The 13,141-nt window shown below is 33.6% G+C and overlaps 1 protein-coding gene across 4 annotated transcripts in view; it reads right to left on the reverse strand.

Annotated features, from left to right (window-relative positions):
• The window catches only part of LOC752040 (ankyrin repeat domain-containing protein 12), an 84,776-nt gene that overhangs the window by 9,279 nt on the left and 62,356 nt on the right, over positions 1-13,141 (reverse strand). For 3 of the 4 annotated variants that reach the window (XM_030975147.1, XM_030975149.1, XM_030975146.1), the window contains 5 exons: positions 11,856-11,955; positions 2,605-2,766; positions 1,751-1,948; positions 1,242-1,384; positions 211-496 (listed from right to left, as the gene is read on the reverse strand). In XM_030975147.1, the coding sequence (XP_030831007.1) occupies positions 211-496; positions 1,242-1,384; positions 1,751-1,948; positions 2,605-2,766; positions 11,856-11,955 (889 nt within the window). The remainder of the gene's footprint in view (positions 1-210; positions 497-1,241; positions 1,385-1,750; positions 1,949-2,604; positions 2,767-11,855; positions 11,956-13,141) is intronic. The other variant, XM_030975148.1, reaches the window with a different exon arrangement.

Raw genomic sequence — 13,141 nt, forward strand, 5'->3', positions numbered from 1 at the left:
GGGGGCTGCATTCCAAGTTGAAACATCGTAATCATAGCCATCTTTCAGGAAAAGCTACAGTGAGGAAAATAAACCAGAGCCCCATCTTACAAAGAGTTAAGATTGATCAAAATAAATCGCAAGTTTGCAGTCTCCTATCTCTTAAGTACATAGTTGCGATTGATATCAACTCTTTGTAAGACGGGGCCCAGTTATTTCAAACTGAGTTACCTTTTCTATAACAACCCTCACCTTCAGGTAGCTCGGTACCATTCTTGACCACCTTGCTGCTGCTGTTGAGGTTGTTGTGGACCGCATTGATGGGGTGCGGTGAGGCCATGCTCTCAGGGGATGACGGCGACCTCACCACATGGTCAGAGCCGTCACTGCTCGAGGCTATGATCTCCAAGCTCATGAGGGAGTGGATCTCTGTGGAGCAGGCGATGTCCAGGGGGGCTTTCCCTCTCTTGTTGACCTGGAGAGGGTTGGCACCATGCTTCAGGAGAAGTTTGACAACCTGGAAAAAGAACAAGGAAAAGAGGGGGAAAGGTTGAAGAGGAGAAGGCATATGACGTGAAGGACTTTCCAAAGAGCTCAATCTAATAAAGTTTTACTTTTTTTTCAACGAGAAATATTACAATATCTATGCATCCCGTTCGCACAAAGAACAAATCCAATCGGCAAATATGGGCCAAAAAATTGAAATAGTGTTTGTTTTGTTTCAAAGTAAAGTTTTCGTCATTGTAAGTTAAGTGTTCTGGTACTAACGCAATCTCATTAATATTTTCTTATACTTAAGATAATGGTCTAATTGTTAACATTTGCAAGTAGGTCTCCAAGCCATATTATCACTTCACAATAAAGCTGGTGCAGGTTTCAAAGTTTCCTAATAATTTGGTATCACATACCAAAGGTTCTCTTTTCTTTTCCTTTTTTTTTGGGGGGGGGGGGGGGAATTGGTGGTCATATGGCACAATTATTGCAAGCAGCTTGCATTATAACACATTGTTCAAGAGGACTGCATTTCATTCCACTAATGAAAGCATTATATGCAACTACTTTGAACATTTAAAAAAAAAAAACACAAATAAAAAAAATTAAAAAATAAATGAATAAAAAAATATTAAAAAATATATATTCAAACAAATTTAAAAATTGTTTGACCGAAAACCGTCTGGTTTTGACTAGCGGTCAAACGGAATTGGAAATGTCTGTAATGTTACGACACTAATCGGTACATGGTCATCTAACATGATTTTTACCTTGACATGACCGTTGACAGCTGCGTCGTGGAGAGGGGTATCATCCTCCAGCCCCATGGTGTTGACCGAGGCACCTGCTTTGATGAGGACCTTGGCTACTTCATAGTAACCGTGATTGCACGCTTCATGGAGTGGAGTCCAGCCTACACCAGAAATAATAATAATGATAATATTACATTTATAAAGCGCGTTTTTACCGAGGAGGCACGATGGATTGTCAAGCTAGTCTCAAGAAACGATTAAATACAAAGTGTAGGAAGATTTGAGGAGTGGACACATCCATGGTAAGAGATTAAGGTTAGAATGAATTCATGTCATTAATACCTTCACTTATTCTAAAGTGCTACCATGTACATCAACTAAAGTCTTAGTAAATTTATAAGAGCTCTTATAGAATGATCTAAATTAGTTTATCCATCCACTTTACATTAATGTTCCTCTATCTTCCTAATTCCCCGTTCCACTTCTATTGTCAATGATTAATAATAATATAAAGAGCAATCGCTTACCAGCAAAGTCCTGGACATTGACCTCCGCTCCTTGGTTGATGAGATTGAGAGCCATCTGAGAATCACCCTTGATAGCTGCCATGTGAAGAGCAGTCTCTCCCCTCTCATTGCGCTTGTTGACTTTATTCTTCACTCCACCTGAGCTGTTTGGTGTGGTTGGATTGTGGGAGTTCTTGGACTGAGGTGTTTGGACTGGTACTGCATTGAGAAAAAAGGGGGACACTTGTGATTAGTGAAGAATCTATGTGCAATGAGTCTTCATTATATACAGGTACATGTAAATTTAGAGCAAAATTCAAACATGTTAAAACCACAACATACTAAAAATTCTTGTTCAAGGCTAGAAAATATTTATCTCCCAGTTCTCTTAACTTTTCTAGTCTTTAATAAAGTATGAATTGCCTGGAAGCGTTGTTGCTTTTACATCGCTTGGGATACGTGTGTTACAGTTTACATACAATCAGACATGATTGAATATGAAACCAGTCTCAAGTACAATCAGCGTTTAATAAAGTGTCATACTAACTAGATAATAACCAAGCATGCATCCATGGCTTGGCTATATTATTGGTGTAATGACATACCCACAGATGACCAACAAAGTGTAACAATTATTCCTCTAATGTACATAATATGACCCCCCCCCTCCCCTTTTTACAGAAAACTTTTTTGAAAACTTGAACAAACATAAATGATCAAATTAATGATAATAATAATAATGATAATAACTTTTACTTATATAGCGCTTTTCATATGAGATATATATCAAAGTGCTTTACAATATTGATGCAAGTAAAACTAAACAGAGAAATGACATGAGAATTATGTAATAAATATAGCAATTTTCAAGTTACCTGGATTACTGTTTTCTTCATTGGCTGTCATCTGCATAAGAAGAGCAAGCTGTTGACGTTCTGATAGAGGGATGGTCCTTCCAGGTGTACCTAGCAGGGTGGGGCTACCGGGTTGGGAACCAGGCTTCTTGCGCTTGGGAGCAGGCTTACTTGCCTTCTTGTCTGTAAGATGGAAGAAGAGAAAAGGAAAAAAAAGTGTGGTTAATATATATATTGCTGCTTGAAGACTTCATCATTCATTGTGTATTTGACTTGTTATGCAGTCTAGGGGTTGTACATTGGAAGCACAATAAATATAGAAATAATCAGATGTGACGTCAGAGAGGGATTGGGTGGGGGGGGGGGGGGACGACGGGAGAAGATAGTTGAACATACATGTACATGTAAACATGAACAATTAACCAGTACATGTACAGAAATAATCATAAAAACAATACAATAATAAATAATAACAATAACATTAATAAATAATAACGATAGCAATTTTTTTTAAAGAGGAAAAAAAAGTTTCAGTGCAGAGTCCTGCTACATGTACATGTACATGTAGATCAATCCACAAACACTTGTACACATATGTACTTGATTGAGTGAATTTGCAATACTTGGCTAGCTCCCTCTCTTGACAGCAAATCTATATTTGCAGAAATCAGTAAAATGTTTACAGAATTGTTATGGAAATCCCTCAAGAAATGTTGCTACACCTGTACATCAGTCATCAAGGCATAAATCGATTAAATTCTTGCACAAATTTACAAATATGTAAAATACATTACATTCACATAAAAACATGCTTTACACTGATTCATACTTGTATGTCATCTTATGTACAAAGTAGGAGGACTATGAAGGATACATAGCAAGAGGGCCTACACCAAGTAACAACTGCATGAAGTACTTTGTTTCTTAAAAACAAAATTTGAAAAGCATACACGTGACAAATTATTTTCACGTTACCTTTACAACTTTGGTCATAAACATGTACTGGTACAAACAAAACATTGACAATAATTGGCAATAGACAGCTGATATCAGATAGAACCTGGAAAAAAATGTACACCACCTCATTTGGACAGAAGGGAAAAATACGGTATTGGAAATCATTTTGCCTTCTTGTTATTCTGACATATGGTAAAAACTGAAGGGTCTACCACTCAAGCTACACATGTATAAATTGCAAAAACATCAGTGAACATGTACTGTTACAATATTCCTTTTGAGTTTCCTTCCCTCGATCATATATTAACCTCTTAGTATGAGACACATGACACTGACACATGATATGCCCTTGAAGGCATGTAGGCCCCTACATGTTACATATGCAGGACGGCTACAGGTTTCTTACTATAAATGCCAAGCTAGTAGTAGGTCTGGACATGTATACAGATCCATTTACATTGCATATTAAACCAAATTTGAAAATAACATTGTTTTTTAAAACTATCATTTACACTGTAAACTGAAAAAACACTTTAAGTTGAGTTGTACCCATGCGTCACTTGTCATTGCTCTGTATGCATTAGCAGGAAAGTGAGGAGAGTCAATACCTAAAACATTGTTTTTAAAAATACAAAACTTCAGAGATGGGTATTTTTATTTGAATATTTTCTCGTTGTGTTCATGCCTCGCAACTTCGGACATAACTCTGGATTATTCTGGAATGTGAAAAAAACCAATGTTTTTTGCTTGCAGTGTAATAGCAGCTCTACACATATAAGGCTGTTACTATAACATGTACATCAATTATATTTTATTTCCACCTCATCTGTATAAGATAACATAGCATCATGATTTTACTTTTGTTTTCTCCATAGATTATAGACAATATAATTATAATTCTACACTGCAAGATGTCAAATAACGACAATGATATGAGGAACATTGTCTGCTAAATGCAAGAAGAATGCTAACTGATCTGAGAGGTACCCTTCAACATAAATTCAACATCCTTATACAACTGTAGCTCTGAACATATGGTGTAATTATACTGAGTGTTTAGACTGTTACTACAAGAAGAAAAAGGAACGGGTCAACAGGAGCAAAAACAGGAAATAAATTCACCTGTTTTAAAAGCCTAAATTTCCTCTCGTTCAGCGGGAAGGAATATGAGTCACATTCTCCCCGAACACCTGAATCCATACAATGGGCAGCCATGAATACACATTGTACAGTAGCATGAGCCTTGGGTACAATGTAGGCCTAAGCTCCAAGCCTCCAATAGCTGTCATAATCCTTGCTTTATAAAGCAACTGGAATATTGTATAATGTAATGTCTTACTTATATACATGTACATGCTAAAATTCTGTGCATGGATGATATATGTACATGTTCATTATGGACACCTTCCCAATCAATGAAAACAAAATGACTAATGCTAAATATTGATCAGACTGTGCACTGTTTTACAGCCTCAAAGCTTTTCTCGCCAACTCTGTGGAATGGTACATGGTTAACACATTTATTCATTTGATAATTGGCCGGACACATCAGTCACTTCTCACCACGCTCACTCGCCCACATCAATACATATATGTACTGCTAATGCTACACCAATGTAGTCGGTTACACTCACTGTATGTGCAGGTTGTGAAGTATACAGTAAAGACCTGCTTAGATTTTAAAAAATATACACATTTTCTGCACTAAAATAGTCCTTTACCATTCCAAATCAATAACTTCCTCTGTGTTTTGGCTTTATTTTTCATAATATAATATCTCATAACACTAGTGCTCATCTGCAATTCTGCATATGCATGAAGATTAAGAAAATACTGTGCCAGATGTAATTTTAATGTGTTCCTTGTAGTTAAATTCTAAACTGGAGAAATATTTGTAATCCCATCTTGCTAAAAGGGGGCTCTATTACATTGTTCAGATGAATTTTATGTTTGTTTTTAAATCCCCCCCCCTCTCTTGAAATCTCAACATTAGTGTAGGAATATCATCTCTGCCCTTTGTATCACATACGAGGCCATACAATACAAAATGATAACCCTTGGAAGGTATAAGATGAAGCCGCACTTTGAATGCATCACACAGACGCACGTTGAATGCATCACGCAGGCAGCCCTCCAAAACAACATCAAAATACCTAATTAATGGAATGAAATGAAACCCTACTTTCATTAACAATATAATTGTACCAGCACTGTCAACAGGATAAAGGATCTTAGCTAGGCAATAAAAAAAAAAAAAGCTTCAAATTGAACCTACATAAACATGACAGTTTACAATGTACAATGGATTTTGAATGGGATTTTGGAGTGGATCAATATTAGAATACTAATTAATAGCCCCTTCATTTGGGGATCTTTACTATACACAATTGATTATCTACACATACTGTGCATGTACAGTATGTACAGTACTTCACATCTGAAGGTTTCCACATAAAATCCTTGAAGAAATATTTCCATCAATATCATATATAAACGATGCTTTTTTGTTTTGTTAGGAATTTAATTCTAGGATAGAACTAGAAAGAGAAACATACTACTTTATTGTAAATTATCGTATACTAAATTCCTGATACAGTATTGCTTGGAATAAAGTTGACATTGATAATAAATGAAACACATCCGGCAAGCAGTGTAATGTACAGTCATCAACATGACAAAATATAATGGATACTGAAATAAACCATGATAATAAAGACAGATACTGAGTATTTATAAAACACCAGACATGCATACATGTAGCTATGAAGCAAAGAGTCCAAAGCACTGTGAACATGAAAGGACATACTGTACATGTAAAAACAACACAATATGAGTCCCGGTACTAAAAAACATCAACTAAAATTTAAACTATGATTTTCCTTGATGTTTAGACCGATTCCGGTTATAGGCAGTGGAGCTACAACAATGTACCAATGTTGTACATTCAGCTGGTATAATTATTGGTTGGATGTACATTTTAGTATGATGGGAAAATGTATTTATTTATCTTGACATGCCTTCAAGTACAAATACATGAAAAGAGGGTGATTAAAAATTAAAGAGCATAAAGGCCTAAATGTAACTTTAAGTACTACTCTTAAACATTCAATGCTGTTAAATAATAATAGACCTCCATGTGCTGGTTACATCAAGTTTTACACTTTCAAACAACAAAGAAAAGCTGTTTCCAATAATGGATTGATAACAGAGAAGGCAGGAAATTAGTGTCTCATGGTGCAGAAATCTGCCTCGGTCTAGAAATAAAATATACCAGCTGCTTTATATAAAGGCTGTGCTACATCATGGATGCAATAGCTCTCATAATCTGAGCTCAGACCAAACATATTTATCTCTACAGGAATCTAGTAAATTGTAGATATTTTAAAAAAATCAAACATTTAACAAAAATTAAAAAACACAAACGAAAAAACACCTCTCAATAATAGTGACCAATCATACTCCCACAATTCAACTTTTGCATAAAAGTTTTTGAATTATATATGTGAATTGTTTTCATCTCAGAACTGCATGATACAAATTGGAAGATATGGTGAAGATCATCCACCAGTTTTTAACAATGTTCAAGGCAAATTTGTCATTTTTATTTTTAGTTCACTTTTAATTTGTGAGTGGGTTTCCTAAACACACTTTGGTTTTAAAAAAGAGGACACCGTCATGGCTTTAAAACGTCTTGTTTACATGAATTTATAAAATACGGATCATCATATTGAATATCCTGGTATCCTAAACACAAAATGGATAGGGCCTTTTTTATTTGAGCTGAACGATTTCATCATGATCCAAATTACTGTGACAAGACCAGTGCTTAAAATGCAAAGTTCTACAGATAAGAGAAGAAGATTTTTTAAAACTTTTTAAATGAATGAATAAATCAAACAAAAACAATATTACACAACAAACAACAAAAAAGTTAATTTTATTCCTAATGTAACTGATGAGAATCACTTATTGCAAACTTGTAATTGATTTTTACAGATGCATTAAAAATGTAAAATGTCACTGTGCACCTTTTACGCAAGAGGCCTGTGCATGAAATTGTTTTGAAAGCAAGATGAGAAATATAATTTACAAATAGCAGTATTCAACCAACTAATGATATTTGCAAAAGTTGATGGTACCCACCATATGTACAGTGTACTTTGTAGAAAGAGGATGAGACATGCATGTTACAACTTACAAGCAATTAAAGGTAATATTACAAAGTTTTGGTATGGGGTCATGAATTGGGTTCAAATGAACATATTGGAAGCATATACGATCCTACAATATTCAGTGATCGTTGTCGCGGTCGAAATCGACTCTAAAGTTATGAAATTGTAAATAATAAACTCTTTATGTTGAATAGCTCCCTCTCAAGGTCAAGATATTAATCAAGCTGTAAAACAATGTTTATTGACTAAAATCGACCAATTAGCTATTCTCGTTTGGAAATTATATACCACAACTACATACTCTGAGATTTTCATGGTCGCAGCTACCATTGTACGGCCGTAGGAGCTATTTGAAATTTATCAAAATATACCGGGAGCACCAGTAAATCTTTATATTCAATTTTTCTCGAAAGCAGAAGTGTTTTAGGGGCTAAAATTTCTGGTGTTATTAATAAATACATCCACAAGGGCATCCAAATATATCAAAATTGTGAAGAATCACTATCAACCCATTTTTCAAAAATTTCCCAAAACTTTGTAATACCTTTAAGTAATGAACAATTTTATTCTTGCAATTTTGAATGTCATCGCACAAGAAGAATGAAGTCACAATGGCTTGGAGAATATTCTGGAATTTAGTTACCAGCAATTTATACCTACATGTACATGACATATGTACATGTATAACCAAGAAGTAACTTCTTGGTATATATAACACATTATTTATATGAAGGATATGGATTATAACTACCGTAGATCCCTTTGTAAGACACAGAATATCCGATCTATATTCTATACAAGACTACAATGCATACATATACACGTACCAATAGAGAAAATAATGCATCAAAACCATTAAAATTTGAACACAAGTACTTTAGTACTGATAGATGAAATGTACTATGTACATGTAGACTTTTAAAAATGACTGACTCATCACTCATGTGACATTTTATTTCCAGACACTGATTGTACAGGTCAAAAATCATTCAATTGAAATAAATATTCTGTAGCAAGTACATGTACAACATTCCTCTAAGTATAACTACCCATTCTAAACTCTAAAAACATTATTCTGATGTTCTCTCATTGGGATTCCTCAAACAGAATTTGTTATTATCTGACAAAATAAATTAATGTCAAGCAACATATTTGTTTTACAAGCTACAAAACATGTATTATCAATAACAAAAAACAGTCAGCTACAGGTCATACACTGTGTATATTATGTTTATAATATGGACAGCAAGAAAACCACGCATAACAATTTGTTTAAACTGAAATAAAAGTCTCTCACCACAATAAATTTATTTGTACAACATGTACATGTATGTACTGTAAGTATTAGGTTTTGACAAAAGGGGCCATGAATGTTAATGTGTTTTCTTTCTTCCTCTTAGTAAAAACACTTTGACAACATTGAGGTATATCTCTTTCTCAAAAATGAAACAGTAAGCTAATAATCCTTTATTAAAATAGATCAAAAAGCTAGTGATTTTTTTCAAATGATTTTCAACACATTTCTATTTACGAATTCTTAATTTTCAACACTTTTAACAGTAGCCTAGTACATGAACCATAAAATTATAAAACTCAGCTGATATTATACCATATGTGTGCCTGTGACATGATCATTCCCTTTAAACAATGGCCCATAAATATAATCATGCACTTTAACCTTCTAGTGCGTTCTGGGTAGCCAATATCCTGTGTAGTCAGGCATTCATATCCTGTCAACAACTAGCCCCGGGAATTCACTAGAGAAAAAATTACAGCCAGAAAGGTCAATTCTACAGTGACATTTTTAGATTCAGGTAGCTTTTTAAATAAAATATATTATCAGTATCATGTATATGTAAGCTGCCAGTGGTAGTAGAGAGTAGGCCTCCAAGCACAAATCTAAAAATTTACTATAAATTGTAAACATGTTTGTTCAAGGAAATATATATTTGCTGGTAGGCAACTACACTGTAGGCATACAGTACAAGTATCATTCTCATACAAAAATTGTAATGTTTGGTGCTTGGTTGTTTTTGTCTTTATCTATTTTGATTTTTACACAATATAAAAATAATACAAATCAAACAAACAATCTAACCATTTAACCAACAACAAAAACAAATATATATTTATCATTTTATGAAATACAGTATTCTTTTCCTGCAAACAAGCTTATCTTACATGTAACTCCCCATTCTCTCTCTCTCTCTCTCCCTCCTAACTCTCTGTCTCTCTTTCTCCTACCTCCCTCATTTCTCATTTTCAGCGTTCATGTTCACATTATTACTAATTGTATGCAAGATGAATCACTGTTTACACATGCATCAAGCTGAGACAACGATGACATCACCACCAGACTACTCTACAAATACAAATTATACCCTTCTGTGTGTATTTACTATTCACTGCAATTTGGGCCTACTACATGTACATACTCTGCTCGTGTGCTACATATCAGAATACTATAGCTTATAATTAATATCTGACTCACATAATCTAAATATGTACACATTAGTCCAACCTACATGTAATGGAAAAGCACTTTTCCTTGACTTCTATTTTCAGCAATATTATGTTGAATATAATAAAGAGGAAATATCTTTCTGATTCTGACAAGTACACCACTTTCTGAAATTAGTTTTTGTTTGTTTTAAAGAGTGCATATTTATTTATAAAGGCCAATTATCAAGATATGTCTTTTATTTCAACAATTTCAGAATATTAAAGATATTCTTGTGTAAATTTAAAGGTAAAGACCAGTTATGGTCATGCGATTGCATTGTGAAAGAAACGTTGTGGAATCGATCAGAAAAGGTTGATCATCTAGCATCTAGCATCTGCAAGGTTCTGGAATCATCAAAATGATAAGAAATTTGACCCATTCTTCGTAAAGTTACAAGCACTATACACAGAAAGATGTATATGGGACTACCCTATATCTCTCACAGACCATGAGAGAAACAAATTTACCAAATATATGAATTAGTAGGCGGTTTCCCGGCAAATTTTTTATCATCATGTATTAGTCAAAACATATTCTTTCACATGATTGGTAAAGAGAGCTTCCCTTTCATTTTTTTAAATTGGGGCGTTTCCAATACTGGTCTTTACCTTTAAGTCAATAGGAATAATGAAAGCTGTTTTCAATATTGCGGTCTTATGGGACATGGAGAATTCTATATTACAGTATTTACATCAATTTATTTCAAAATATCCTTTCATAAGAATCATAGCAAACATGACCATGCACTGTGTATCCAGTAGCACAGATTAACAATCGTTGAATCAGATTTTGCAATTAATCTTTATCTAAGGGATTTCATGAGCATTTTGATAATCATATAAATTATTTTTGAGTTGGTAAAACAGCTGTCACAATTCATCAATTTATTTGTGATCCGAACCTACAATGTATGTAGGCAACAACACACTCTCACACATGTACATGTATGTAGTACATCAAAAGTTGCAACAATATGAACATAAATTGCACCTACAGACAGTGTACATGAACATTGACATGTATGACTGAGGCAAGGATAGCCTGATACAACTGTAGTACCAAGCTAATTTTTAGTTTAAACAAATAGTTTACAAAAATGGTCAAAACACTACAAAATATATTATATACAGATGTAGTACATCACATGTACAAAATTTAACATAATATACATCAACACAATACAAGTACACGTTTCATATTGATCATTCTTATCAAGTGAATAATACATCATATTTTAAATTTAACAAAAAATATAGAGTCCAAATCCAACTTCCAAATAGACGTCTATCTGATAATATAAAAGCTACTTTTGTGTACATGAATATTTCATACGAACAACACTATATACTATTTAATGATAAAAATTGAACAATACATTACCGGTACACTAAATTGTATAACAAAACAAATCAAAATAGGTGTTGTATTTGTTTTCATTTTGTGACTACGCTCAATCTCTATGAGAAATTATCATAATCCCCCATACATGTACAACTACAATATTCCACTGATTAAAACAACAACTTATGAAACATTAATAGAATTCAAGAGAGATTCATTTCAGTTCAAACTCACAACATTGAAGAGACAAGATCAAAATATGGGATAATAAGCCACAAAATTAAATTTGTTGTTCTTACCTTCTTCCCCGTTGATACTAGTGTTGAAGAGCCTCCTCTTGAGAGACGTCTTGCTCTCAGCTTTGGCTGACTGCGGCATTTTTAATGGCGGTTGTTTTTCCTATGAAACAAAATGAGGAGAAAAACATTAATTAACTTATCATCATTACAATAATGAATTGTCGAGTAAAAAAAGTTGTTGAAGACTTGTGTGCATTATGAAATGAACATGCTTTTCACTATAAAAAAGAAGAATGAAGAAAAAAATGAAATTTGCACATTTTAAAGATTTGAGAAATATGGAAAATGTGTAGGAGAGACTAAGAACTGGTTAGGTTATACCCGCGGAAGAATGAAGTCTGGATTTTTGATAATTCAGGTAAAAATGAACAAACAAATTGTAATATTGTCCCCCCCCCCCCCCCAAAAAAAAAAAAAAAAAAAAAATATATATATATATATATATATATATATATATATATAGATCTATATATATTATATATGTATATATATATATAAACAAATAAATAATAATAATATATTGACATGTTCATGTAGTATTGCAAAAAGTATTCAATTTCATTTTATAAAATGAATTTACAACTATGTACACTTATAGGTGTGGTAGGTTTGTTGTTGGCATCTGAAGGGAGAAAAAAGTCTGATCCATATTAAAGTTTCAGAGAAATTCAATTCATACAGTGTAGATTTAAAAAAACTCCTTTATCAATCCATCTGCTTATAATACAGGGGGTGGTAAAACCAAATGTAGGTCATATTTAATGCTCTTCCATACATGGAAGTTCCTGGTAATATCATCCCAGTCCCACGCAAATAAATGGTAAATTCATCAGATGGTTAGGAGAGAAAAAAGTAAAAGGAAACTTGCTGGTTGAGGCACTTCCTCTGTGCTTCCTATGAAATTCATAACAGATGGTAACGTTTTCATTATTAAAGGTACCAGTCAGATCAAAGAACAAAATTCTCCGCAAAATCCTGTTTGCAGTATAAAATTACGAGAAGCATGAATATATATGACACTAACTGGTGCCAAAAATTAATTCACTAGTCTGCAATGACTATACCTACAAGGCTACCTGTAGTATGCCAATGTGCTGGGGCTAATTGTCATTTTAAAAAGCCACATAATTATTTTACTGTATCAAACGCAACACTTTCTGATTAACTGTAATGAAGAAAAAATATGCTAGAGTTTTCTACACAAAGTCCATCTTGACTGATGGTTTTTGCTTGAAAGCAAGAAACTGATGTTTTAGAGTTTATTCAAGCGTAAATAATGTCTTATC

Source organism: Strongylocentrotus purpuratus, unplaced genomic scaffold (assembly GCF_000002235.5).
Source record: "Strongylocentrotus purpuratus isolate Spur 01 unplaced genomic scaffold, Spur_5.0 spur5_scaffold_8, whole genome shotgun sequence".
Lineage (NCBI taxonomy): Eukaryota > Metazoa > Echinodermata > Echinoidea > Camarodonta > Strongylocentrotidae > Strongylocentrotus > Strongylocentrotus purpuratus.